Source organism: Galeopterus variegatus, unplaced genomic scaffold (genome assembly GCF_000696425.1).
Source record: "Galeopterus variegatus unplaced genomic scaffold, G_variegatus-3.0.2 Scaffold2851, whole genome shotgun sequence".
Lineage (NCBI taxonomy): Eukaryota > Metazoa > Chordata > Mammalia > Dermoptera > Cynocephalidae > Galeopterus > Galeopterus variegatus.
In genome coordinates, this window is record NW_007728962.1 from 75,314 (window position 1) to 101,916 (window position 26,603).

Consider the following 26,603-nt stretch of genomic DNA (forward strand, 5'->3'; position numbering starts at 1 on the left):
GAAAAAAAAAAAAAAAAAAAAAAAAAAAAAAAAAAAAAAAAAAGCAAAAAAACCCATTTTCTTTGTTGGTAGACCTCAACCTTGGTGAAGAAATTTTATATAAGAGGCAAGCCAGTGACTTAATAACCCAAACCTTTCCAGCTTATTTTAAAAATGGGAAGAAGAGTATGATTTCATAGAAGTAAAGATTAATTATTAGCATAAAGGATGCTGTAATAAAGGATGCAATAACTGTTGGCATTGATCTACTCTTTAAAATTTGCTCCAAATTACCTTTGTGAAGTAAAAAACATAATTCAATACCAAGGTCCAGGGTTCAATCCCTGTACTGGCCAGGCCCCCCCCAAAACAAAAAAACACATAACAATTTACAGTAAAGAAAAAATACATATAATATATAATTTTCCCCCTCAAATTCTATTCTACTACTCTCTTTTCTCCTAACATGTTAGGTTGAAGGATACTCAAGAAACTTATTAACATCAGAAAAAGACACTGCAGTTAATCGATTTCAGTTACAAAAGAATAAACTGAAAGAGCTTAATAGGCTTTTCTAATCGAACTGAATGTACAACCCTTCAATGGCAAAGATCTGACAGGTTTTGAGCTCAGCTACACAAGCCTGACCCCAGCACTGCAGGGATGAGAATGCCTGGCAGCTCACACAGGTTTCAACATGAGCGCTTGTAACAGAACAGGCTCTCTCACTCCAAGGTTAATAAAGGTTCACCCTGGAATGAGGTTTAGAAAATTCTCTCATTTTTAAAAATGACCCAACTTTACAAGTCTGGCCATCATTTATTTTTTATTTTTTTAAAACTTAAAAAAAATTTTTTATTTATTATTTTTACATTCTAAGATGTTGTTGTGGAGCAGCTGGGGGGGAGAGGAGGGAGGAGGAGCACGGTCAAGGCCTGTGGCACACCCCTCATTCTGGCAGAGGAGCCCAGGGCGCTTCTGGTGACAACTTAGTCATCACTGGGCTGGATGCAAACATCAGGAGTGTGTGGCTGAGGCCCTCGGCCCCCCAGTGCCCTGGCTAGGAGCCGAGGGTGCTTCCGCTGGTGGCTCGGTGCTCATCGCTGGGCTGTTGCAGATGGCGGGGTGTGTGGCTGAAGCCCTTGGCTCCCCAAAGTTCCAACTCAGGAGCCCAGGAAGCTTCTGGTGGCAGATCGGTGGTCGTCGCTGGGCTGCATGCAGATGTCAGGGGGTGTGGCTGAGGCCCTTGGCCCCCCACTGCCCTGGCTCAGGAGCCCAGGGTGTTTCTGTCAGCAGCTTAGTGGTCATTGCTGGATTAGATGCAGTCATTGGGGGGCATGGCTGAGACCTACAGTCCTCCCCCCATCCCAGCTTAGGACCCCGAGGGGCTTCTGGTCCTCCTAGGTTATATAGGTGTGCTTTGATGGTGTTAGACCTTTACCGGTTAATATCAGAACTTTGATCTGTGGGTATTTTGTTTTTTCTTTCAGTTCTGTGTTGGACTATTTGCTGTGCCCACCATTTAAACTTTGCACTTGAACTAATTTGTTGTCTTCTGCTTACTTCTAAAACGGGGGAACTTCCTGTGAGAACCAGCACTTGAGCCCTATGGCTGAGTTACATTGCTGCTTTGCTGCTGATTCTCTGGGGAAGGCTTTTTGTGCGGCCCAGGTTTTAACAGTTGACCTTGTAATCACTTCTGGGTCTTGTGAGGTCTGGTACACTTGGGTTGTGTGGAAACTCTGGTCTGGGCCTGAGTCTTTTCAGCAAACAGCATCCCCTGCAGTTCTATATTCCTGACCAGTCTCCACTGAGTGGACCTGTGCTGATTGGAGGGCAGATCAGCTGTTCATGCTATGCCCCAATGTTCCCTGGTGGGCCTGTCTCCCCCACCACCCACACTCCAAACATTTCCCATGGGACAGGCCATGTATCCGTTCCCTGTGATGACTCACCAGCCTCTGAGTGGCTCCTTTTTTCAGCTGTTTGTGGCACCTCGTTCCTATGTGAGTCATGGAAACCCTGTTAGTGGTCTTGCTGTCCTGGGGGCCACCAAGACCCTCTTCTCCCCTATAGCCTCCAAGTAACTTCATACGAAGGGCATAGCAGCAGCTTTTGCCAGCACTTGCTCCGTGTGCCCACCAGGGCAAGCCCTGAAGTGGTTGGGTTTGAGATGGTCGGATTGGTCCTTTCTTTCTCTCATCATGACTTCTCCTGCCTTCATGAACTCTGTAGGTCTCTCCTCTTTCCCTGAGCTTTAGTGGTCCCAGCTTGGCTGTCATTACTTTTTAATAGTTGTAAATTGGTTGACTGTGGAAGAGGGTGATGCTGGGTACCATCTATTCCACCATCTTGACCAGAAGTCATCATTGTTTTTTAAAAAATGAAACAGAAACAGATTCCCCCCCATCTATATAAAAACAAAATTTCAAACAGCCACTGTCTTTCATTATATTCTCTAAGAAGTTTAGTATATTTAACTCTCAATGCAGTAAAGCCAATTCAAGTTTCACATCTGTCCCCCAAATGGCATCACAATGAAAATATCTAAGTGTAAAAGATAAACAAAAAAGAAAATATCTTAGTGTGAAAAACTAGATGAACTATAGAATTTAACAGAGACCCAATACCCAAAGAAAATGACACTTAGGCCAAAAAACAAAACAAATAAACAAACATGTAATAAAACATGTATAGACTTGTAATGCAAAGGTTAAATAGATTTACATTAGAATGTTAAGCTACTTCCACTATCAGATGTATTATTACAGTGATGTGACCTTTAAGTTCAGGCACATTTAATAAGCATATAAATATACCTACTGATTATAAGATTTGAGGAAGCTATCTATAAGGCTGCTAGTGATTTGCCACAAAATTTAAGTTTATTACTGACCCTGATGCAGAAAATGAGAAAGGCTTGCTGAACTGCCCAACAGCAGAGGGGGTCGAAGTCACAGCTGTTTCAACTTTGGCTGTCCCTGGCCCTGAAATCATGGAAAAAGATAACATCACAAAAGGTGGGTTAGAAACACTGTCCCAGTGTATAATTCCCTGCAGCTCAGACTGTGTGGTGCTGCCTAGAGCCTCAGCTTCAGTTTCTGCGGGCCTCATGTCATTCTGTGACAGGTCGGGGCCAAGGGGAGCAAGTGCACTGCCTAACTTGTGCTCAAGGCCTCTGAACTTGCTCTTTGGTTCAGTCCGTGCTAGTTCCAATCGAAGGTATGCCACACTCTCCTTTCCAGAAAAGATAACAAAACAATTCTAGTACAGTTTAAAGTCTTAAAAGAATATTCTACTAGGTTTTAATGGTATGAAAAAATGCTTATAATGTGAGGCTAAGCCAAAATACACATATGTAGGGCCGGCCTGTGGCTCACTGGAGAGAGTGTGGTGCTGATAATACCAACGCCCCGGGTTCGGATATAGGGATGGCCGGTTGGCTCAGTTGGGAGAGGGTGGTGCTGACACCACCAAGTCAAGGGTTACGAGCCCCTTACCAGTCATCTTTTATTTGGGAAAAAAAAAAACAAACAAAAAAACCCCGGATGTATAAAACTGTATATAATGTAGCTTTATAATTATTTTAAATCAATAGATTACTGAAGAAAAAGAAATCCAAAGAGAAATATGTAATATGCTAAATATTTCAGAGTAGTCACTTCATGACTGACAATTTACTTCTCTATACATTCCTGCATTTTCCACAGTTTTTTTGTATTTAATAAATAATACATATTTTCTAATTATAGAGGTGATACATGATTGCTATAATACAGAGAAGTGTAGAAAGTTAAAAGCGCAATCCATCTTCCTCTCCATGTTTAATTTCATTCCAAGAACTTACTAATAGTTTGGAGTACAATCTTCGATTTTTTTCTCTATTGCTCTACTTTAAAAGCGGGGGAGGGGGATAGAAAAACTTCATTTAAAAGTCCAAACCAAACCAAACCACAATGAGGACAAAATACCTTCTCTTTAAATGAATATGGGGTATATATTAGTAAAAAAAAAAATTTTTTAAACTATTGGAATAACTAGTGTGTACAAGGATTTTCAATGCAGTCTTGCTTATTACTTTGAAAAATCAGAAACAATCTAAACTATCAGCAGAGTACTGGTAAAATTTAACAGGGTGTTAACTACACAATGAAGTCCTATGGAAAAACTGGCAAAATCTAAATGTTCAGTCTAGTAAACACTACTGTACCAATGTCAGTTTCCTGGTTTTAACAAATGTACTAAGGAAATATGTTAACAATGGGAAAACCTGGGTGACAGTTATACTATAACTCCCTGTACCAACTTTGCAAATTTTCTGTACATCTAAAATTATTCCCAAATAAAGTCTATTTAAAAAAGAAAGAAAAAGAAAAAAGAGTAAGGTAGCTCTGTATCAGACCTGGAAAGATGGAGAGGACAGTTATTGTAAGTGGGGGAAGGGGAAAGAGGTCACAAAGTCAGTACGCATAGGATATCCCTACTTTGGTTAAGAAACAACAATGAAGTAATCTGGAAAGATATACAAATATATGAAATCGTTGAGGGTCATTATCTCTGGAATATGGAATTTATAGGGCAGCTTTCACTTCCTACATATCTCTATACCATAGACATGTTTGTGGACACATAATAGTTTTATAATCAGAAAAACAATAAAGGTATTCCCATTATTAATTAATGAGAGAACTATTCTAATCTCAGAAATTTCTCTGTTAAGTCACACTACTTGCCTAAGATATGCATGAAGCAAAATCCCTCAGGTTTTCTTGACCCTTAAAGAGTGACAAAAAACTCTTCCATGAAGTACTTGAAAGAAGTTAGGATATATGATCTTTTAAAATTTTCTTCTATAATATTAGCTAGAAATAGAAAAATTCTTAATTTGAATCCTAAATGATTCAAAAGTCTTTGATGATTCCACTAAACTGTTCCTTTGAATGTAAAGCTTTAGGCCTAGTTGAAAAGTGCTGTATACCTCCTTCTCATGTGAGGTGTACATGACACCAACTGTGCTTCTGCTTTAATCTGAATTCTAGAATACAACTTTGGCTAACACAATAATGGTTTTCTTCTGAGCATAAGGAATATTTACTGAAGATAAACTTAATGTCCAATCAGAAAGCTTTGGATTACAGAGAAAGTAAGAATGATATTATGGAAAGGAGTCTCTAATGTGTGAAGTTCAGATTCTCTAAGAGGACTTGCTTGAGCAAAATAAAAGCCAGAGTCCAGAGTGTGGTAAAAATAAAGGACTGTAGGCACACAAGACCCTCGAAACAGGAAGTAATTCATGTCAAATGAGGTGGGCTATAAAAAAGGAGCCAATGAAAGGGGACACTGAGGAAGACCCACACAACATTAGGTTACAAATAAAAGCATTCTTCTGTTTCAAGTTGGCTTGGGCAATATGGACTCTGGTGAAAACACTTACGGTAATTTAAAAACTAATTTAATTAAGTATTAGTATGCTTGAGTAAGTGTTGGTAAAATATGTGAAGCCATAAATATCTTATAATATTGCTTTATTATACCCACTCTGAGATCTCACACTAAAAACAAATCCATTTTACTGAGCATATTTTACTAGCTTTTGAATTGTCACTGTGAACCAGGAGAATTTTTTTATTCCTTTAAGGAGAAGAAACAAGAGTTCAACACTCTGATTCACTCATCTCTAAACTTTGATCATCTAGCAAGGAAGAAGACAGTACTCTTGTTCCTTTTTAGGAAAAAAAAATTAAAGGAAAGTTTTCTCCTATTGCTCTAAAGTTTTTCAAACTAAACTCAAAATTTCAGAAGTCTACATAGCTGTTGTAGAGTTCACTAATTTCCTAGAAATGCTTCATTAGATAAGGCCTCTTGAATATGATCTCTATACTTGATTTCTTATGTCAACTGCCTCTGATCCACAACAATAAATTCTATTATGGAGTGCATCTTTCACCTTTATTTTCACTGAAACAAAAATGCAAACTGGGGGCCGGCCCAAGGCTCACTCAGGAGAGTGTGGTGATGTTAACACCAAGGCCATGGGTTCAGATCCCATATAGGGATGGCTAGTTAGGTCACTGGGTAAGTGTGGTGCTGACAACACCAAGTCAAGGGTTAAGATCCTCTTACTGGTCATCTTAAAAAAAAAAAAAAAAAATGCAAACTGACCTGAAGCTTTATCACCAGATGACAACTGACTGGATGCTGGTGTGGGCCCAGATAGCTTTAGGGAATTTAGGAGAGACCCCTATAACAGAACACAAGCAAAATGTTTATGACAAACCACTAACCATCCTTTGGAATAAAAGAACATGTAAAATGTAAATGTACAAACATAATTTAAAATAAGCAAGCATAAATACTTTTATTTAGCAATTTAATTGCCAAAAAAGAAAAGAAAAGAAATGAAAGTTTCCATTTAAGGCAACCACATGTAAGGCCACACTAGAGGATGGAGATAGAAATATTCTGCAAGCTCTATGAAGGCAGAGTCATGTTTGTCTCGCTCCTGGCTATTTTCCCAGTACTGGCTAGCTCAGTACTTGGCACATAAAAGACACTTGCATATTTGGTAGATAAATTAATGAATGAGTAAATGAATGAAATGGTTCTAGCTCTCAATGAATTTACAACAAGGTTAAAAGCAAAACTGTTTGGCTTATCCATCTCCGGTCAGTGCTCTCACTTGTTTGTCATGATTTATGCCTTATTATGTGTCCTCCATGGTGAACATGAAAACCTCCAGAAGAACGATCAAATGCTAAATGCTTTAAATGTCATTTTAAGACACGGGAAACTAAGGAATAGAGCCATATTTGAGGACTCACAATAGGTAAGTTCTCAAGTTCAGTCTCAATCTCTGATCTCAAACACAATTTAAAGTTACTCATCTCAGAGATAAATGTAAGGGTAGCAGAGAAACAAGGATTTCCTAGGAAAAGTTTCACAGACAGCTTGATCTTCCAGCCATCTCCTATTATTTTCTTCTGGATTGTTTAACTGTTTATAATATAACCTATTTTTGTAAGAGACAATGTTTATCAGTCAAAAGCCTGAAACCAGACATAACATCACTGAAAATCGGCAAACACTGAAAAAGGGATTGCAGGAGAAAACAAAATAACCTACTCCCCAGACCCTGATACTGAACAATGTGATGAAAAAAGGAAGAAGTCAGAAGCCTCACGTTCTAGCTCTGGTTCCACCATTGACTAATTTGAGTGAGCGTGCATTAGTCACTTGAGCCTAGGCTTCCTCATCAGTGAGAGAGGCATGCCTGAACACTTGTCCTGCACACAGTAGTTGTATGAATTAACTGAGATAATATATATATATTTTTTCCTTTTTTTTTGTCTTTTTTCGTGACCGGCAACGGGATCACAACCCTTGGTGTTGCGCCTGCACCTCGCTCAGCCAGTGAGCGGCCGGTCTGTATGTGGGATTTGAACCCTCGGCGGGAGCGCCGCCGCGCTCCCAAGTGGCGCACTGTAGCAGTGCGCCACCGGGCCGGCCCCTAGCTGAGATAATATTATTTAAACAAAGTCAGGACTTAAAACAGTATGGTCTTCAGTTATAGAGACAGACACTGCATAACTGTTAAAGTAAAAAATCAGTAAATTACCTGCTTGGCTTGGTTAGCGGCCACTGGGGTTAACACTGGATGAGGTGTTTTGGCTGTAGAGTATGGTACTGAAGAACTAAAAAACACAAAACATACACTCAGAGAAAGGCATAACTGTGTGAAAATCACATTCATCCTTGAGCCGACTTTCTTTCCAATAAATGATACCAATTTTGGGTAGAATACAGAAGTCTGGGACCCCAACCAAATTCGTTTGACATTTTTTTCAACTGAAGATAAATTTTTAAAATTAAATTTGGGTTCTTAGCATAAAAGTCAGTGCTGTGACCTTAAAACTTATTTCCTTCCTGCAATCCTAAGAAAAAAATTTGTATCTATTCAAAACTAGATCTTTTTCCTATCTGAAGAGTAAGCCCTCTCTCTCCTCAACCCTCCCCGGTATTCTAGACCATGTAGGGAACTGTTGATTTTCTTTTTCAAGCCTGAACTAATGTTTAACAGGATCTATGTGATGCATCCGATTTGCTACCACATATGGCTCAAAGTGCTAACCAAAGAAGAGACCTCAGTTTCTTACAGAATCTATTTCCAAGAGCGTACAAAGAATTCAAATGCGCCACTATTATGTTTCCAACCTGTACCTTTGCTACAACAGGAAAAGTGTACCTCTATTTGCAGAAAGACCTCTCACCATCTTTTGTTAACCTTGGACACTGCATGCAGGGAACTGTTATTTCAATAATTACTTATTAGTACTAATATATAAGAAAAATCACCTGTTAATACAATCAGACAAAAGTTCTTGGTTCCTGGGGGCAATTTTTTCAATCTATCTGTCCTCAGCCCAAAGCTATGACTGGTGTCTACAGCAGTAATAGCTGTAGGATCTGCTTTTATTTTTCAGAACTCCCCCTAGATTTAAGAAAGATTAATATTTTTCCATTGAAAAATTAAGTTTGAAGAGGAAAGACAAAGATAGGCCATGCCTCATAGAAGAAAATTATCAAACAAGTTAACAATCTTTACAAGCGTGTCAGTATTCGCTGCTGGAATACCATAGGAACCTTCCCAAACAGGCTTTATTAGATTGAGAAAGAATAAAATGAACTTATTTTCAATGAAACAACACTCCCTTCATGTTTCTACTGAAGCCAGAAGAAGATATAAATGTGCATGTCTCTGGAGAAAAACACATCCTGTTCCCCTGAGATATTCTACAAGCAGGTGCACAGGTGCAGCACTCCCCCATCACCTCTGCTCAATCTCCAACAAAGAAAAGGAATGTGTGAGTGAGATTGCTGGGACCCAAGCAATCCCTGGGCAGACATGGCAGACTTGCTTAGAGAAATGGTTTGAGCTCATGAAAATCACAAGGGAAATTAAACTATTTTATGTTTCCTCAAAGATAAACAAAAAAGAAACTGGAAATAAAAATAAAAGCAGCAATTTATCTAAATTTTAGAAAAATTTTTATACCCAAATTTAGTCATGACACAACAGTAAATTAAACCATGCATGAATTAGATTGAGTATAATTATTGTTCTGTTTACTTGTGATAACGTTATATATCTCCTGGCTATCCTAAATCCCCAAACACACAATGTTAGGATTCACAGTACCTATACACCAGGCGACATGACACCCCTATTAGAAAAATGCTATTCAGTGCAATCAGCCAATAAACCAACTGACAACTCGCACGTTTCCCTTGGTCCTGGGGGACTAGTGCAGACAGAGTCCCTCAGGAAGCAGGGCTACATGTAGCCCTGCCAAGAGAGTGTAGCGAGGTGAGTTGCTCAGGATGCACCTGAGATTGGGGCTGCCACGTAGGGAGGTGGGCAACCAGAAATCAGACACAAAGTTCTGGTACTTAGTACATGTACTAAGCAACTTTATTTTTGCAAGCTTGCTTTAAATATGTTTTAGCCAGCTGTAAACCCCTCCCATATCTCCCCGTCTCCTAGGCAACCCCATAGGATGCCTGTGGTTTGCGGTAAAGCCTTGTGAATTCTTGCTGACACAGTCTTTTGCATTCTTGCTGACACAGTCTCAGTTCTGCATAACAACAGTGACTCCATCTTTAATATGTGTTCTCCTTCATTTTCCTCCAACAAATCAGATCCAGGAAATCTCTACCACGATCCAAGACAGCAAATAGAAAGAAACAGTAAGGTTTATGCACAATCATGAACCAAAACAATGGAAATCAACAGCTAGAAAATGCTCAAGAGATGGAAAAGTCAAAATCAAAATTACCATATTTTGGATAACTTTATTCTACTTTCTAGCACTATGGGTCTGAAAGATATCATCAGAAATTCATCTTGACACTGTTCTACAACTGAAAACAAAAATCAAAGGACCACAAGCACCAAAGAGACATGTTTATTTACTGCATGAGTCTACACATAACATTGACATGTCTGGCAACACTAGAGCCTCCTGCTTATGTGATGGAGCCACCTCAGATCACTTTGAGTAGGAACTTTGGTTCCCGGGGAAAAACAATTCCAAGAGAATTGAAATTCTCGGACTCTCCATTGCCCAGACCACTCTGATTAAGAAAAAAGAAACAAAACAAAACAAAAAAAAACAACTGATAACAGGCCATGTTTGCTGTGATTAAAAAGAGAGAAAGAAAAAGAAAGAGAAACACAACTGAAGGTGAAAATACCAAATATGATAAACATGGAAAATACCACTACAAACCTGTTTCAAACACTAACACAAAAGGGTAATTTTTTTCTGTCTTTTGCCACACCTTATCAGTACTACATGCTGACACAGGCAGACAAATGCACACAAAGTCTAGAACTGTTGTACTCAACACACAATTATAAAATTGAGTTGTTAAGACTGTGAAGCACTAAAATGTCGCCTAGGCCCTTTTAGTGGTCCCTTAAATTTTAATGACCTTTAATACTGTAATTATTCATCCCATTGTTGTGAAAAGGGTCAACTACTGGTTAGTTCACCTATTAAAAAAAATTTTTTGTTCTTTAAAAGATGACCAGTAAGGGCATCTTGACCCTTGACTTGGTGTCGTCAGCACCACACTCTCCCAAGTGAGCTACGGCCATCCCTATATAGGGATCTGAACTGTGGCGTTGGTGTTATCAGCACCGCACTCTCCCAAGTGAGCCACGGGCCAGCCCTTAAATTTTAAAGGGCTTAAAAAATGAGACCCAGTTATGTTTTATTTTGGTAAACATTAATCATTATCACATATATCTTTATATATACACATATATAATAGTGGATTTAAGTTAATTACTTAATGAACAATGAATTTAAAGGTGAGGCAAGTAAGCAGACAGGACAACTTATCAAAAGTAACTGAAGAAACAAAGAAATCAAGAGGGAAAATGAAAGAAACATAATAGAAAATATTGAAAACAAAAGCTATTGACTCACTCTTGGGAATTCCTGATGTCCCCGAATGGAGATATAACTGCCAACTGTTGTCCTCTATTGGTAAAATTTATGTCTTTAAAGACTCAAACATTATCCAAAATATTATCTGAAAGTCTGTTAAATCAATTGCAGTTCCTGAATGAATACCTAGATGTTAAGTAACTTAAATAATGTAAGTTGGAAATTGCATCAGAGCTTTGAAAAGACCCATATTAAATATGAAAACAGGATTCTGTAAGAAGAATTTTTAACATGGAAAACGTAAATGATTAAGTTTCGTGATTAAGTTAAAAAGGTTACAAAGCAGCATGTATACAAATTTTACTTTGAAAAGCTAAATTTTCATAGAATAAAGATGAAAAAACAATACATCTCTGGTGGGAATAAAGGTGATTTTAATTTTGTTCTTTTTAACTATCTATGTTTTTTATAATGTCTACAATGAACATTTGTAGTAAGAAAAATAAAAGAATTATAGTTTCTGAAATGTTTTTGGTCATTACCATAGTTATTATTTTTGAAGTGGCTCAACATCTTTAAATAAGTGAAAGAAAAAAAACCTGTCAACCTAGAATTTCTTACTCAGTGAAAATATTTTTCAAAAACAAAGATGAAATAAAGACTTTTGCAGACATACAAAAGCTGAAAGAATTCAGATCTGCACCTCAAGAAATGTGAAAGAAGTCTTTTCAGAAGGAAAATACTACCAGATGGAAAGCTGGGACTAAACAAAGGAATGAAGAACACCAGAAATGGTAACTGTATGTGTAAACATAAAGACATTGTTCTTAATACTGTAATCTAGTTAAAAAACAATCAATTGTTTTTAATAGTGTCGTGGGGTTTGTAACATAGGTGAAGTAAAATGTACAACAGTAGTACACAGGTGGCAAGGAGATAAACAGAAGAATACTACTGTAAGACTCTTATACTACTCTTTAGCAGTATGATTGCACTTGAAGGTAAGACTGTGACAGGTTAAAGATATGTACTATAAACTCTAATGCGACCACTTAAATAACACAGCGTTATAGCCAATAAGCCAACAAAATTTAGATAAAACAGAATCACAAAAAATATCCAAACCAAAAGAAGTCAGAAAAGAGGGAAACCGGAACAAAGAGATGGGACAAATAGAAAACAAAGACCAATATGGTAGATTTAAGTCCAAACATGTTTCCAAACATGTTAATAATCACGTTTAATGTAAATAATCTAAGCACTCCAATTAGAAGTCATAGGTTGTCAAATTGAATAATAAAAGCTATAGGCTGTCTACAAGAAACCCATTTTATTTTTATTTTTAATTACTATTTTTAATCATAGTAAACTACATATGAAATTTACTATCTTAGAATTAGCCATTTTTAAATGTACAGTCCAGTGGTATTAAGTACACTCACTTTGTTGTGCTACAAGAAACCCATTTTAAATATAGAGACACAAAGTAAGTTCAAAATAAAAAGATGAAAAAAGATACACCATGTTAACACTAAACGAAGAAAGCTGGAGTAGCTATGTTAATACTGGAGATAGCAAATTTCAGAGCAAATAATCTTACCAGGGATAAAGAGGGTCATTTTGTAATAACAACCAGGTTCATCAAAGAACATAACAATCCTAAATGTTTTTGTAACCAATAACAGAACTTCAAAACACATGAAGCAAAAACCAACAGAAACTGCAAGGAGTGCAGGCAAATCCACAACTATAGTCAAAAATGTCCATATAACTCTCGATACTTGATAGAACAAGTAGACAGGGAATCACTATGAATACAGAAGACTTGAACACCACCATCAACCACCTTAACTTCATTAACATTTATAACACTCCAAACAACCACAGCAGAAAACATGTTCTTTAAAAATGCACATGGAATTACCATATGATCCAGCAATTCCACTCCTAAATATACACCAGAAGAATGAAAGCAGGAACTCAAACAGATACCAGTCCAACAATGTATTCCCGGACCTCATCTCCCAGTGCTCTTCCTCTGCTCCGGACACCAGAGAGGCCTCTAGGCTCTTTCTTGAACCTGCCAGACACGGTCCTGCTGCAGGCCTTGTGCTTGGAGCTTTTTCCCTCAGATACTCATGAGACCTGCTCTCTGGCCTTTCAGTCTTACTCAAACCTCACCTTCCTGGGGAGGCTTTCCTTTGGCTACCCTACTTAAAATTATAACCCACGGGCCGGCCCGGTGGCGCACTGGATAGTGCGCCGCTTGGGAAGCGCGGCGGCGCTCCCGCCCGAGGGTTCGGATCCCACATACAGACCGGTTCCCGCTCGCTGGCTGAGCGAGGCGCGGGAGCAACACCAAGGGTTGCAATCCCGTTGCCGGTCCCCAGTCCGGTACGGGGGCAACACTGAGGGTTGCGATCCGTTGCCGGACACGGAAAAAGACAAAAAGACAAAAAAAAAAAAGAAAAGTTATAACCCACACCCAGACAACTCCCCCAAAACATTCCCCTACCTTAGTTTTCTCCACCACACCTTGTACCATCTAATATATTACATATTTTACTTCTTTATTTCACTTATTGTTTGTCTCTCCATGACTAGGGCACATTTTTTCCCCTCTGTCTGTTTTGTTAACTGCTTTATCTCTAGGACCTATGACACAGTGTGGCACAGAGGATGCTCATTAAGTATTCGTTGAAAGAATGAATAAACGAATGAATTCCAAAATTTTTGAAAGGAATGGTGTGTCCTGGTATATTCTGGTGAAAACAAACAAAAAACAAAACAAAAATCCCATCTCTTCTAACCTTACTTGGCCCCCCTTTCTCCATTTTCACTTCCTGGCTCCCAGGACTCTAGCCACTCTGGCCTTCTTTCTACTCCACCTCAAACATGCTCTGCCTTCCCCAGGTTTGGGCTCTTAAACCCTGCACCCTTGTTCAGAACACTCTTCTCTCCACTCTTTGCCTAGAAACTTCTGGTCACTGTTCAAATTTCATCTAAACCATTTTTTCCTTATCAAATTCCTCCCCAGCCACAGACTCAATCAGACTGTCTTAGATGCTTTCTTAGCACCCCGTCCTCCTCCTTCATCAAACTCACTACATTGCAACTAAACAACTGTTTGATTAATTGATAGTTTCCTGGCTGGCTGTCTTCGCGCTAAACTATATGTGCTGTGAAAGTGGGGATTTGACATGTCTTATTCACTACTGTATCCTTAATATGCAAGTCAGCATCATGCTCAGAGCAGACTGAGCATAGAGAGGAGTTTGAACAGACACGAATTTGCTCCAGATAAACACTCTTCCATTAAATAGGGTGGTCAGTCAAAGACAGAACGGATGAAGCCAATGCACAGAAGCTATGCCAATGGCAGAAATATATAAGCTCATCCTATAATAAATCTTCTGTAAGATACCACTCAGAAAAAGTTAAATGCAAAATTAAATACCTAAAATACTATTAGGAAACTACTGCATAAAAGAGTCTGAAAGGGGCCGGCCCGGTGGCGCACTGGAGAGTGCCCCGCTTGGGAGTGTGGCGGCGCTCCCGCCGAGGGTTCGGATCCCATGTGAAGATCGGTTCCCGCTCACTGGCTGAGCGTGGTGCGGGCGCAACACCGAGGGTTGCGATTCCGTTGCCGGTCCCCGGTACGGGCGCGACACCGAGGGTTGTGATCCCGTTACTGGTCAGTAAAAAAAGACAAAAAAAAGGAAGAAAAAAAAAAAGAATCTGAAAGTAAGTCATTTTACAATGAACATATTCCCCTCTCAATCTTTCCTATAAGGGGAGGTAGTAAATGCCAATCTTCATGTATCAATTATGTTTAGAGTCTACCTATTATTTACCAAATGGTTATTAAAAAGGAACTATTTTAGGAACCATGCTGGGCATACAAGTTAAATAATCATACCAGAGTCCAATTCTGTGGAGAAAAGAAGAGAAAGTTTCAAGATTCCTTTTTAACTTTTGTGTCTATTTTTCTTCTTAGAAAAAGGGCAAACTCAGAATTGCTCTTTGAACAAAGAAGCCCTGATCAAAGAGATCAGCTCGCATGAACCATTGAGGGAAACAAAGCTTGAGAAAACAGAAAGTGAGATCTCCACAAGTGCTTCTCATACACAGCTAATGGCTAAAATATCTCAGAAATACAAGACCATCCTTCTTTTACTATATGCTCGATTTTCCTGCCTTATGTAATATTCTTTCAGTGGCTTTTCCTGCCTCCCTAAGCTGAAAATCTGGCTACAATTCCCAAACTCTAAATGCATAGTTCTTTCCCTTGAAAAGTTCACAACCACCACAAATTCCATCTTGGTCTAAACTGCATACCAAGGCTCCAAGGTCGCTACAAGATAGGAAAGTGGGTAGGCTTCTTTTTTTGGCTGTTACATGGCCCAGAGATAACTAAAAAATTCTTGGAACGGGCAGTGTTGATAAATGGACCAACATGAAAAAAAGAGGCCAGTATACCAAAGAAGCAGGGCCACTCAACAAAGAGAAAATGGAACGGTGAGAGGATCTGCTCTGCAGTGGCGACAGACAGCAGGCCTGTGTGAAGAAACACCAGGGTCTGAGGCTGCTCTTCCTGCTGCTGGACTACCATGGGAACCAGACACCAACCCCTTGAATGACACTGGTCCTCATGATCCCAATGTCCAAATGGAGGAAATGTCCCTCAACTCTTCCCTATGCCACAGGGGAGACTGGTTGGTGTAAAGGGATCATGGCTACAAAATGTGCAGAGCAAAGCAGGGTACAGGCATGTTCTATGAACTATGCTGCCCAGTGTAGTGGGAGGGAGTCAGCACCTCGGATTCCAAACCCAGACATGGACTAAAAACAAGTGAGCTCCAGCAGCAACGATCCAGCCCTCAAACATGGCATGGAAGAGAAGCTGGAGGTCTCCCAACAGAGTTGCTGTTTTTTAAAAGATTGCGTTTTCATACAAAAGGCAAAAGAAATTTTTTTTTTCCAAAGATGAAAAGATGACTGGTAAGGGGATCTTAACCCGTGACTTGGTGCTGTTAGCACCACTCTCCCAAGTGAGCCAACCAGCCATCCCTATATAGGGGTCCGAACATGTGGCGTTAGTGTTATCAGCACCACGCTCTCCCAAGAGAGCCACGGGCTGGCCCCAAAAGGCAAAAGAAAAGAAATTCCTGGAAGAGAAGGAGGAGACTGTCAATCTTGAGAGCACCAGAGTTTTCGGAGTCAATTGTTTGCTTTAGACCTAAAGCATCAACTCTGGAACACTGAGAGAATTTGAAAAAAAAAGAAAAGAAAAGAAAAGAAAAGAAAAAAGACCCAACTGCACACCTGACTAAATAAGCTAATGTGTGCCACATGCAGACCTACACATGGAAAACAGCCAACTGAGTATATATATCACCAAGACAGACTTCAAGGTTCATGAGGCAATTGTCACTGGCAAGCTGAAAAGGACAATCTCCTGAAAACCCAGGTGTGTGTGAAGAATTAGCTCTCTGCCCCTCTTATAACCTAAGACTCTGTAGGAAAAAGTCATCCTGTGGCAGCAGCAATGCTGCTTCCTCCAGGCAGTTCTTCTCTATCACGGAATAATTCACTGGCTTAAACACACTGAAAAATTGTAACATACCCCATCACTACAGAGGGGGCTGTAGGATTATTCTTCAACTCCTGCACATTTACCACTTGAGGGACATTCTTCAAAGTTGATTCAGTCAAAGTACTTACAGCTATTTAAACAGGGAAGAAAGAGAACAATATTAATTCCAGTAAAGGATTAAAAATTCAAGCCATACATAAATGAATAACCAGGACATGAATTCGAGCAGATTGCAACCATATTATATATAAAGGAAATCTAGGTAGTTTTTTTTTTTGCAGCTGACTGGTATAGGGATCTGAACCCTTGACCTTGGTATTACCAACACTGCCCTCTAACCAACTGAGCTAAGCAGTCAGCCAGTACTTTAAGCAGTTCTGCAGTGCTGTGTTCAGTGGAAAACCTGGTCTATTCCATTAACAAAGGTCATGGAATGAGGCTTCATGCAATCTAATCAAATCTACTAGGGTACACTAAAGAACTTCCTAGCCAGGTTTTCTACAGCAGAGCCAAGATACCTGCCACACTGTTGGCTCATCCTGGAAAAGGGCAGCTAGAGTTAGAGGATTTACAGCATTCAGACTCTGGATTTCTGCCATTCATTTGTCTGCCTTTCTTTAATGTGGGCTTATTATGTGCCAGGCTCTTTGGGCTGAGAATACAAAAGGTGTCTAAAATACAGTTTCTTCTCCAAAGGAGCTCATGGCTTAGTGAGATAGACACAATGAATAAAATGTGGAAAATGGAGTTTGGACAAGAGTGGAGGAAGAGGCCAAGGCCTGAGTTAAGGAAAGGCAATATTTGAGACCTACTTATCCATCTTACTTATCTCATCAGCTTTCACTTCTCTTAGTGTCTTATAATTTTAAATTATATTCCAAAAGACTTAATGATATTCTATAATTAAATATTAAGAAAGCCTGAGGAAAGCTCTTAGATTTCTTGTAACCATATTTTTGGCAAAGGTGAAAGCTGTGTCCCAGGCAGAATGGTAGAACTGCAGTAACCCTCTTTTATTTCCTCTTCCAGAGAAGTGACCAGGGATGTCTTGCCTACAATGGCATATATTTCATTTTTCACATTCAAAGGTGCCTACACCTTAGAACTTTTTGTTTCCAGCATGATAATGGAGATCACTACACCTTCTGTTAAGAGTGGAAATATCCCTAGTCCTCGCAGATTTTAAGTTTACAAATAATTGACTCAATCAGCTTGATTTTGGGCCTGTTCAGCACAAGGCCAAGATTCTGCTTAATCCACATATTTAAAGAGAACATCAAAGAATTATATTTTCAGAAAGTTCGAAGGCACCTTAAAAAGTTATCATTTTTGCTCTGCAATATCCATTTTAGTTGCCTTAATAAGTGTTTTAATATTTAAACTTTTCTTAGAAATCTTTTGATTTATCACTGTTTAATTTAATTTCATTTCATTTTGATTAAGCCAAACCAGGTCGTCTTAGTCTTTTAAAAAGAACTCTCTGAACTGATAGGTGTTCTAAGCAGTGATATAACTAAAAAAGAACTCTATTCCACTAAAACAAAAATATTTGGCTTATATCAGTTTCTCAACCATGGTACTATAAACATTTTGGGGCTAGATAACCCTTCACTGTGGGGGTGTCCTGTGCATTTTAAGACTTTTTGCAGCATTCCCAGCCTCTACCCACTAAATGCCAGCAACACTGTAACTGTTTCAGAAGAGGAGGGAGGATGGGTGGCCTCCAGTTAAGAACCACTGGCTTGTAAAATTGATAACTAGTGATAACTGAAGTCCTTGAGCCCAACTACCTAGATTGCTAAATCCTAACGTAGAAAATTTTGGATAACAAAATAAACCATTGACAAAATATAAGCAATGGTTAGCGCATTAGAGTTTCCATCTGTAAGGGCTAAATTTACAATGTTAAGAAAAAGCTACACTGAAATAGAAAGCACCAGGCAGGAGTCTAGCTACTTACTGGTTGAGTAAATTTCACCTCTCTGAATGTTATGCTACTCAAACACAAAATAGGCATACTAATACCCACCTCCCAGGGTGGCTGGGATCCTTAAGATACTATAGGATGATTCTAATGTTATTAGATGATCTAATTTCAACAATTACTTTTAGGGCTCAATAAAGACATTCTTCAAAAGGAGGGATTATTAATGTCATAAAAACAACAACAAAACCAAACAAAAAAACCCCCCACTGATTTCCCACTTAACTAAATGTGGCAGATCTAATACCTCCCCTTGAAAGCAAAAAACTTCAGACCTACTCTCTGCCTTCTTGGAACTCTCTCCTCAAAAAGGGGAGAGGATTATCCCATCTGTCTTCTGTTCTGAAGGGCATCAAAGAGAACCAGTTGCTTCTTGCCACCTGCTGTCCTAGCCTGCGACTCAGATAGCTCATAATCAGTCTCTGCAGAGTTATGGGGCTAGTTTTTACCTGGCACCTGATTGGCCATCTGCCGTCTCAGTGCTGCAGCAGCAGCTGCCTGGGGAGCTGAGATGGTGTGGGAAGGACCAGGTGCACCATGTTTCACGGTTTTTGTCGCAAACATTGTGCTGTCAGCCCCTTGAGGAATAATTTTGCTAGTAGACGTAGTCACTGAGAGGAATAGAAAGAAACTATGTGAGAAAGTGGGTCAGAGAAAAGGAACACAGACAAGTTAAAATGGTAAATTCTCCATGTTAGGTTGCAGGGAAAATGCTAAAATTAAAAATTCTTAAGAAGTAACATAGAAAAGTGCCAGTAAACTGACAGGCTGGCACCTATATCTTTCAAAGACACCACATGCAACTTGCCTGCCCACCTCTACTATCAGTTGGAACACTTCACATGGCCATTTTCTGATACTGATCAAAACGTAACCTTTATACCAATATAGATTAATTCCCTGACCTTCTCTCATAAAATCTAATCATTTCAGTACCTCCCACTTGTAGGTATTTGCTTTCTGCAAGAAGTCACTTGGATGCAAGATCCTGACACTCTGTTCTAAAGGTGGGAGAACACAATGCAGGTCACCCCAGTGAGCCAATACTGACAATGGCTTTGCAGCTGGTCAGTTCTCAGGCAGAATATGCTATAAGGAAGGCTAGGATTTGAAAGGAATGAGTGTGGATATTGCTTCGAGGCCAACAGCCCCTTCCTTTCACTCCTGAAAAAGACCTGTTTTAAAACACACAAGCTGAACTCAAAAGTAAAGCTGTTACAGTGCACCTTTCTCTTGGTCCTGGGGGTCTCAGGAGGCAGGACTACACATAGCCTCTGCCAGGAGTTCCCCAGGGAGCAGGGCCGCACGAAGCCCTGCCAAGAGAGTGCAGCGAGGTGAGTTGCTCAGGGCATGCCTTGAGCTAGGGGCTGCTGCCTAGGGTGGTGGGCAACCAGAAACCAGACACAAAGTTCTGGGGCTTAGCGCACGCACTAAGCAACTTTATTGTCTCCAAACATGTATTATATATGTTTTAGCCAGCTGTAAACCCCTCTCAAACCTCCCCATCTCCTAGGTAACTCAATGGGAAGTCTGTGGTTTGCGGTTAAGCCTTGCGAACCAGTCTATTTGCATTTCTGCTGAGACGGTCTAAATCCCAGAGAGCAAGAGTGCCTCCATCTTTAACATGTGTTCTCCTTCATTTTCCTCCATTACAGTATGTAACCGTGGAGAGTCTCTTCTTGCTCACAGTGGCCTACAACCACTTTCAAGGGGTAGACATCTTTTGAATCAATCTTCTAATTTCTGGAATATTAGAAGAAATGAGCTGAAACCAGCAACCTTATTGGTGTGATAGTATAAAACCCAGTTACAGTTCCTTCATTAATTAGAAACCTAACAGAGAAAAAAGACCGTTCCCTTTCTCACTGTTTACTTACTTGAAGTTCCCATCACACCAGGCGAAGAACCATGAATCAGGTGAGACTTAGCAAAAGGTGCTGCCTGGGGCAAGAGACTGGGCTGGATGGAAGGAGTGCGAACCACAGGAGCATGCCGAGGGACTTGAACCACCTCCTCCTCATCTTTACAGGATGCTCGGGTATCTTCACTCTCCAGAGACTGGGAGATGGATGATGTTGAGCTGACTTCATCCAAGTCTTCATAATATCTCTGAGACAGGAAGGCTGATCGAGACAGGCTGGCTACAAAAGTTCCGAACAACAAGTCAAAGCAAGCCCAAAAGCTATGTAATTTTCACTGTCAATAGAGAAATATCTGATTTGTAAAATGATGTAATTATTACTTAAGTGGAAACAGCTATTGTTGAATTTGAACAAAGATAATTTGGGGTCTTTGCTCAAATGGGGCTTTGAAAAATTGAGCTGCGTAGGACAAGAACATTTTGACTTTTAAACAAAAAGATGTGAAAAAGTGAGAGAACTAATGCTGATGTAAAAGCAGCAGACCTTGAGCCCTCTCTAGAAGTTCTCAGTGGTAGAATAATATATCAGAAAAGTAACAGACAAGGTTCCAGGGTAGCGTAAACAGTCACACTATTACCATCACTCTCCCACAAAAAACTTCCAAGGACAGGCCTAATGCAAACTGGAAAAGATAGAATGTCCTCAGTCCTGAGTGTCTCAAACATTTCCAGATAAATCTAATGGTTCTTTTGAATCAGACAATTAGGTTTGTTAAAAACAAACAAACAAAAAACACTGAGCTTATTCCTGCCCTTCTGTTTTTTCCTTCTTTAAACCATTAAGTAAGACTTTACGTCATGTTAATTTCTACCATGAATTTCAGAACACGTTACTGCCTGTGTATTGGAAAAAACAAAAACCAAACAAAAAACCTAGGCCTTCCTCCTCTCCAAGTTATTTAAAACAGCTTTGCTAATATTTATTGACTGTTGGTCTTATTTTATTGTCAGAGTATATGTGTAACATAAACAAATGCAACTGAAAACCAATACTATGTGTTAGGGCTCTGCTGTCCAATTTGGTAGCTACTAGCCATATGTGCCTATTTAAATTTAGGGTAATTAAAAGTAAGTAAATGAAAAATTCAATTCCTCAGTTACACTAGCCACTTTTCAAGTGCTCAACAGCTACATGTGGCTAGTGGCTACTACACTGTATAGACAGCATAGATACAGAACATTTCCAACACCACAGAAAATTCCACTGGCCCTGTGCTATTTTGATATAAGTAAATATGCAGCAGGGTACTTAGAAATTTCATCCATAATCACCTGTATCACCAGTAAAATTGCAGTTTACATTTACTGAGAACTTACTTGGTGCCACTGGCTGTGTAAAAGCATCTATATACATTATATCATTTAATCCTCACAATTATCCTATAAATTAGAAATTGCTTTATCTGACTTTATGGTTTAATGCTTAGAAAGGTTAAGTAATTTGCCCAAGGTCATGAAGCTGGTAAGCAATAGAGCCAGGATTTAAATCTATGTGTACCAGACTTGAAAACCAGGTTTTAGCACTCTACTGCTAGGCAGAATTTTGACCCATTACCTTTGCCACCTGGTACCACTCCCATAGTTATATCATGTTAGGTGGCAAAGGAAATTTTGCAGATATAACTGAAGTTACTAGTCAGCTGACCTTAAAATAGGGAGGTTATCCTAGATTATCTAGGTGAGCCCAATGCAAAAGCCCATGAGCCCTTAAAAACAGAGAAATGAGGCAAAAAAGGAAGTCAGAGAGAAGTGGCAGAAGTTGGGGAAGGCAGAGATTTGAAGACGAGAAAGACTCAACGTGCAGTTGTTGGCTTGAAAATGAAGTGGGTGGGGAGCACACATCAAGGAAATAAGGACCTTGATCCTACAGCTGCAAGGAACTAAATTCTACCATCAACCTGATGAGCTTGGAAGCGGGACCTTCCCCAGGGCCTCCGGATAAGAGCTCTCCTCAGCCAACACCTTCATTTCAGCCTTGTGAGCCCTGAGCAGAAGACCAGCTGAGCCATGGTGTCTGGACTTCCAACCCACAGAACTGTGAGATGATAGGTGTTATTTTAAGCCACTGAGTTTGTAAAAATTTGTTACGCCACTCACAGGAAATTAACACAAACCCCACATTCTCTTGGGGCCACACTGTTCTCCACAATTTTTCTAAAATCCTGGTTTCTGAGAGTAACAACAAAAGACAATTCAGATCACCTCCTTCAATAACTGGATAGAAAGAGAAAGTGGCTGAACTATGTAACTCCCAAGGTCCAATATAACCTGGGAGATTTGCTCAGTTTCTTTCTTTCATTTTTCTGATCCCATTCATTCTCTTCGGGTGGAGGAAGCCCTATTAACTGAAAGACACAATGGCCACACTCACTTACAGAGGCATGGAGCCTGGACTGCTCACTATCCCATCGGTGCTGCCTCCACAGCTGATGGGTGCTACTCACTGCTGTGATCGAGGATGCAGCTACCCTTCTGGCATCAGAAAGGGGGCCCCACTGAAATTTAAAGGATCTTATTCTGCTTAGGTTCTAACTCAGATTTAGAAAGGCAGAAAGCCCCATGAGCAGTGGGGAGAGGGAGGAGAGAAATCGTTTGACCATCTCAGTAGATGTCACAAACCTCACATCTTAGGGTGAACTACAGAAAGTGTTCCTTTTAAGATCAAGGCAAGGACACCCACTCACCACTTTTATTAGACTCTGACTGGAGGTACTACCCAGTGAAATAAGGTAAGAAAAAGAAAGAAAAGGACTGGGGAAGGCAGAAACAAAAGTGATAATATCTATGGAGGATATAATTGTTTCCACAGCTACAAGCTCAAGAAATAGCTACAGACACATTATTAGAATAAATGAGTTTTAGCCAGCAGGCTATAAATATACAAAAATCAAACGTATTGCCATATACCACATCCAACAACAAAACATAAAGCTTGAGGGAAAAAACATCCAGCATTATAAGAGCATTAAAAATATTAAATTCTTCACAATAAATCTAACAAAAGATGCATGTCTCCCATGTAGAAAACATTAAGAGAAATTTAAAAAGACTCAAATAAACAAATGAGTACCATGTTCGGGAACTGAAAGGTCACCACTGCGCAAATGTCAATTTTCAAACTGATCTAGATTCAATACAATTCAAATCAAAATCTCAACTTTTCTCTGAAGGTTGAGGGAGGTAGAATCCCCCCCCCCTTTTTATTGTGGTAAAACACATATAAAATTTACCAATTTAACTATTTTTAATATACAGTTCAGTGGTATTAAACACATTCACAATGTGCAACCGTCACCACCATCCATCTCCAGAACTCTTTTCATCTTCCCGAACTGAAATTGTCCTCATTAAACACTAACTCCCCATTCCCTCCTCCAGCCCCTGGAAGCTACCGTTCTACTTTCTGTCTCTATGGTTTTGACTACTCTAAGTACAGGGAGGTGGAATTTAACAAGACAGTTCTAATATGGAAATGTGAAGCACTGAGAAGAGCCCAAACATTCTAGACCAGGGGTCAGCAAACTGCAACCATGGGACAGCTCTCTCCTTTTATAAATAAAGTTTTATTAAACCACAGACATGCCTGTTCGTTTACACACCGTCTATGGATGTTTTCCCATTACAATGGCAGAGCTGAATAGACAATAAAAACCACAGGGTCTACAAGCCTAAAATATTTACTATCTGGCCCTTTAAGAAAAAAGTTTGCTGGTACTTGCTCAAGACTGTAGAACTTTCTGTGATGATGAAATGTTCTATATCTGTGCTTGTGTTACAGTAGCCACTAATCACATGTGCCTACTGAGCACTTGACATGTGGCTACTGGAACTGCAAGACTGAATTTTTTATTCTATTTAATTTAAATTTAAGCAGGGTACTGTATTAGATAGCACAACTCTAGAACGTGGAAAAAAACAGTATTGAGATTTATTTTAGCACTAGTTAAGACAGTGTGGTAGTAGTCTTTTCTAATCAGTGTATGAGACCAACAAACATATACATATATGGATAACTGATTTATAACAAAGGTGGCCCTGCTAAGCAGGGACGAGAGTCTTTCCAATAAACAGTGTTGGGATAATCAGATATCTAAATACAAAAAATGACACATGTGTCATACTTCATATCATACACAAAAATCAATTCCAGATGTATAAACAAAATATGGTATATCCATAAAATGAAATACTTTCAAAGATAAAAAGGAATGAACTACTGATATATTTTACACATCATAAGTAAACCTCAAAAACATGATATTAAGTGAAAGAAGCCAAACTAAAAGACTACACATGACTCCATTTATATGTGATTTCTAAAAAAGGCAGAGCCATAGAGAAAACAGATCAGTGGTTGTTGGCGGTGGAACAGGGATTATGTGCAAACAAGCATGGGAAAATGTTTTGAGTGATAGAAATGTTCTAGAACTGGAATGTGGTGATGGTTATACAATTCTAGAAATTTACTAAAAATCATCAAACTGTACACATACAACAGGTGAATTTCATAGGTAAATTATACCTCAATGAAGTTATTTTTAAAAAAAATCAGTTCCACGTAGATAGACAGTTCATCTAATTGTCAAAGGCAATACATGAATGTTTCTAGAAGATAATAAAGGTGCATACATACTCTCACTACCTAGAGATAGAGGATTTCTTAAACAGAACGTGAAAAGTAAAAACTGTGAAAGAAAAGTCTGATAAATCTGACCACTTTAAGATCAAGAACTTCTGTTCACCAAGACATAAAATTGAGAGGGTAAAAAGGCAAAGTGTGAGTACCTACGATCCACATACCCAACAAAGGGCTGGTATCCAGAATTTATAAAAACTTTTGCAAATCAAATTTAAGACAGATTATCCAATGGATAAGTGAACAAATTACTTTATCAGGCACGTCACAGAAGAAGATATCAAAATGGTTAACATATAAAAAGGTTCTACTGGAATGATTAAAACACTGACAATATCCAGTTTGGTAAGGATATGGAACAACTGGAACACTCATACATTGATGGTAAAGTATAAACTGGTACAACCACTTTGGAAAACTGTTCAGCAGGATCTACAAAAGCTAAGCACATGGACAGAGAACAAGCCAACAAGGGCACTCCTAGCTATGCAACCAAATGAAAAGAGCATGCATGTGCTCCAAGAGACGTGAGCAAGAATGTTCAGAACAACATTCCCTGTGACAACTATAAACTGGAAACGGCACGTGTCCAGCAGGCGTATGGATGAACAACTGCAGTATAGTCATACGATGGAATACTACATAGCAACAAAAACAGATAAATGACAGCTACGGGTAACAACATGGGTCAATCTTACCAACCTGATGTGGAACAAGAGAAGCTCATCTAGAGAATAAATGAATGGACTTAAATAGCATGCAAAGACCCAAAACCAGGCAAAACAAAATTACAGTATTTGGGGAGGCATGCTTAACTAGTACAACTCTGAAGGAAAGCAAAGAAAAAAGGAGACTAAAGAGAATGACAATTTAATGCACTGTAGATTTCCTGAATCAGATCCTAGATTTTTTTTTTTAAGTCAGCATGTAGGACATAAGTAGGACAATGGGCAAAACTTGAGTATGGACTGTATATTAGATAACAGTATTCCACCCATGTTTAATTTCCTGAATCTAATAACTTTTTTATGGTTGTATAAGAGGATGTCCTTGTTTTTAAAGAACACATACCCAAATATTTAGAAGGGTCCCGTCTGCAACTTATTCTCAAATAGCTCAGCAGAACTAACAATAATATGTATGTGTGTTGGGGGAGCAGGGGGTGGCGGGGGATCGAAGCAACTGTGGCCAATGCTAACTGGTAAATATGGGCGAAGTGTAAGTGGGTGCTCATTGTATTATTCTTGCAACTAGAGGTTTCAATCTTTTCAAAATAGTAAATTAAAAATAACAAGAAATAAGGGCCGGCCCATGGCTCACTTGGGAGAGTGTGGTGCTGATAACACCAAGTCAAGGGTTAGGATCCCCTTACCGGTCATCTTTTGAAAAAAAAAAAGAATAAATAAAGACTTAATCAGAGATGTGGGTTAAAGATTTGTGAACAAAGATGTTCTGAGTATGGGCCGGCCCGGTGGCGCACTGGATAGTGCGCTGCTTGGGAAGCGCGGCGGCGCTCCCACCCGAGGGTTCGGATC

General features: G+C 39.4%; 1 protein-coding gene across 2 annotated transcripts in view; it reads right to left on the reverse strand.

Annotated features, from left to right (window-relative positions):
* NUP214 (nucleoporin 214kDa) overlaps positions 1-26,603 on the reverse strand; it is a 99,999-nt gene that overhangs the window by 36,705 nt on the left and 36,691 nt on the right. For both annotated transcript variants that reach the window (XM_008583206.1, XM_008583205.1), the window contains exons 22-27: positions 20,389-20,652; positions 18,961-19,122; positions 16,558-16,657; positions 7,595-7,670; positions 6,142-6,220; positions 2,876-2,966 (exon numbers count right to left, since the gene is read on the reverse strand). In XM_008583206.1, coding sequence (XP_008581428.1) covers positions 2,876-2,966; positions 6,142-6,220; positions 7,595-7,670; positions 16,558-16,657; positions 18,961-19,122; positions 20,389-20,652 — 772 coding nt within the window. The remainder of the gene's footprint in view (positions 1-2,875; positions 2,967-6,141; positions 6,221-7,594; positions 7,671-16,557; positions 16,658-18,960; positions 19,123-20,388; positions 20,653-26,603) is intronic.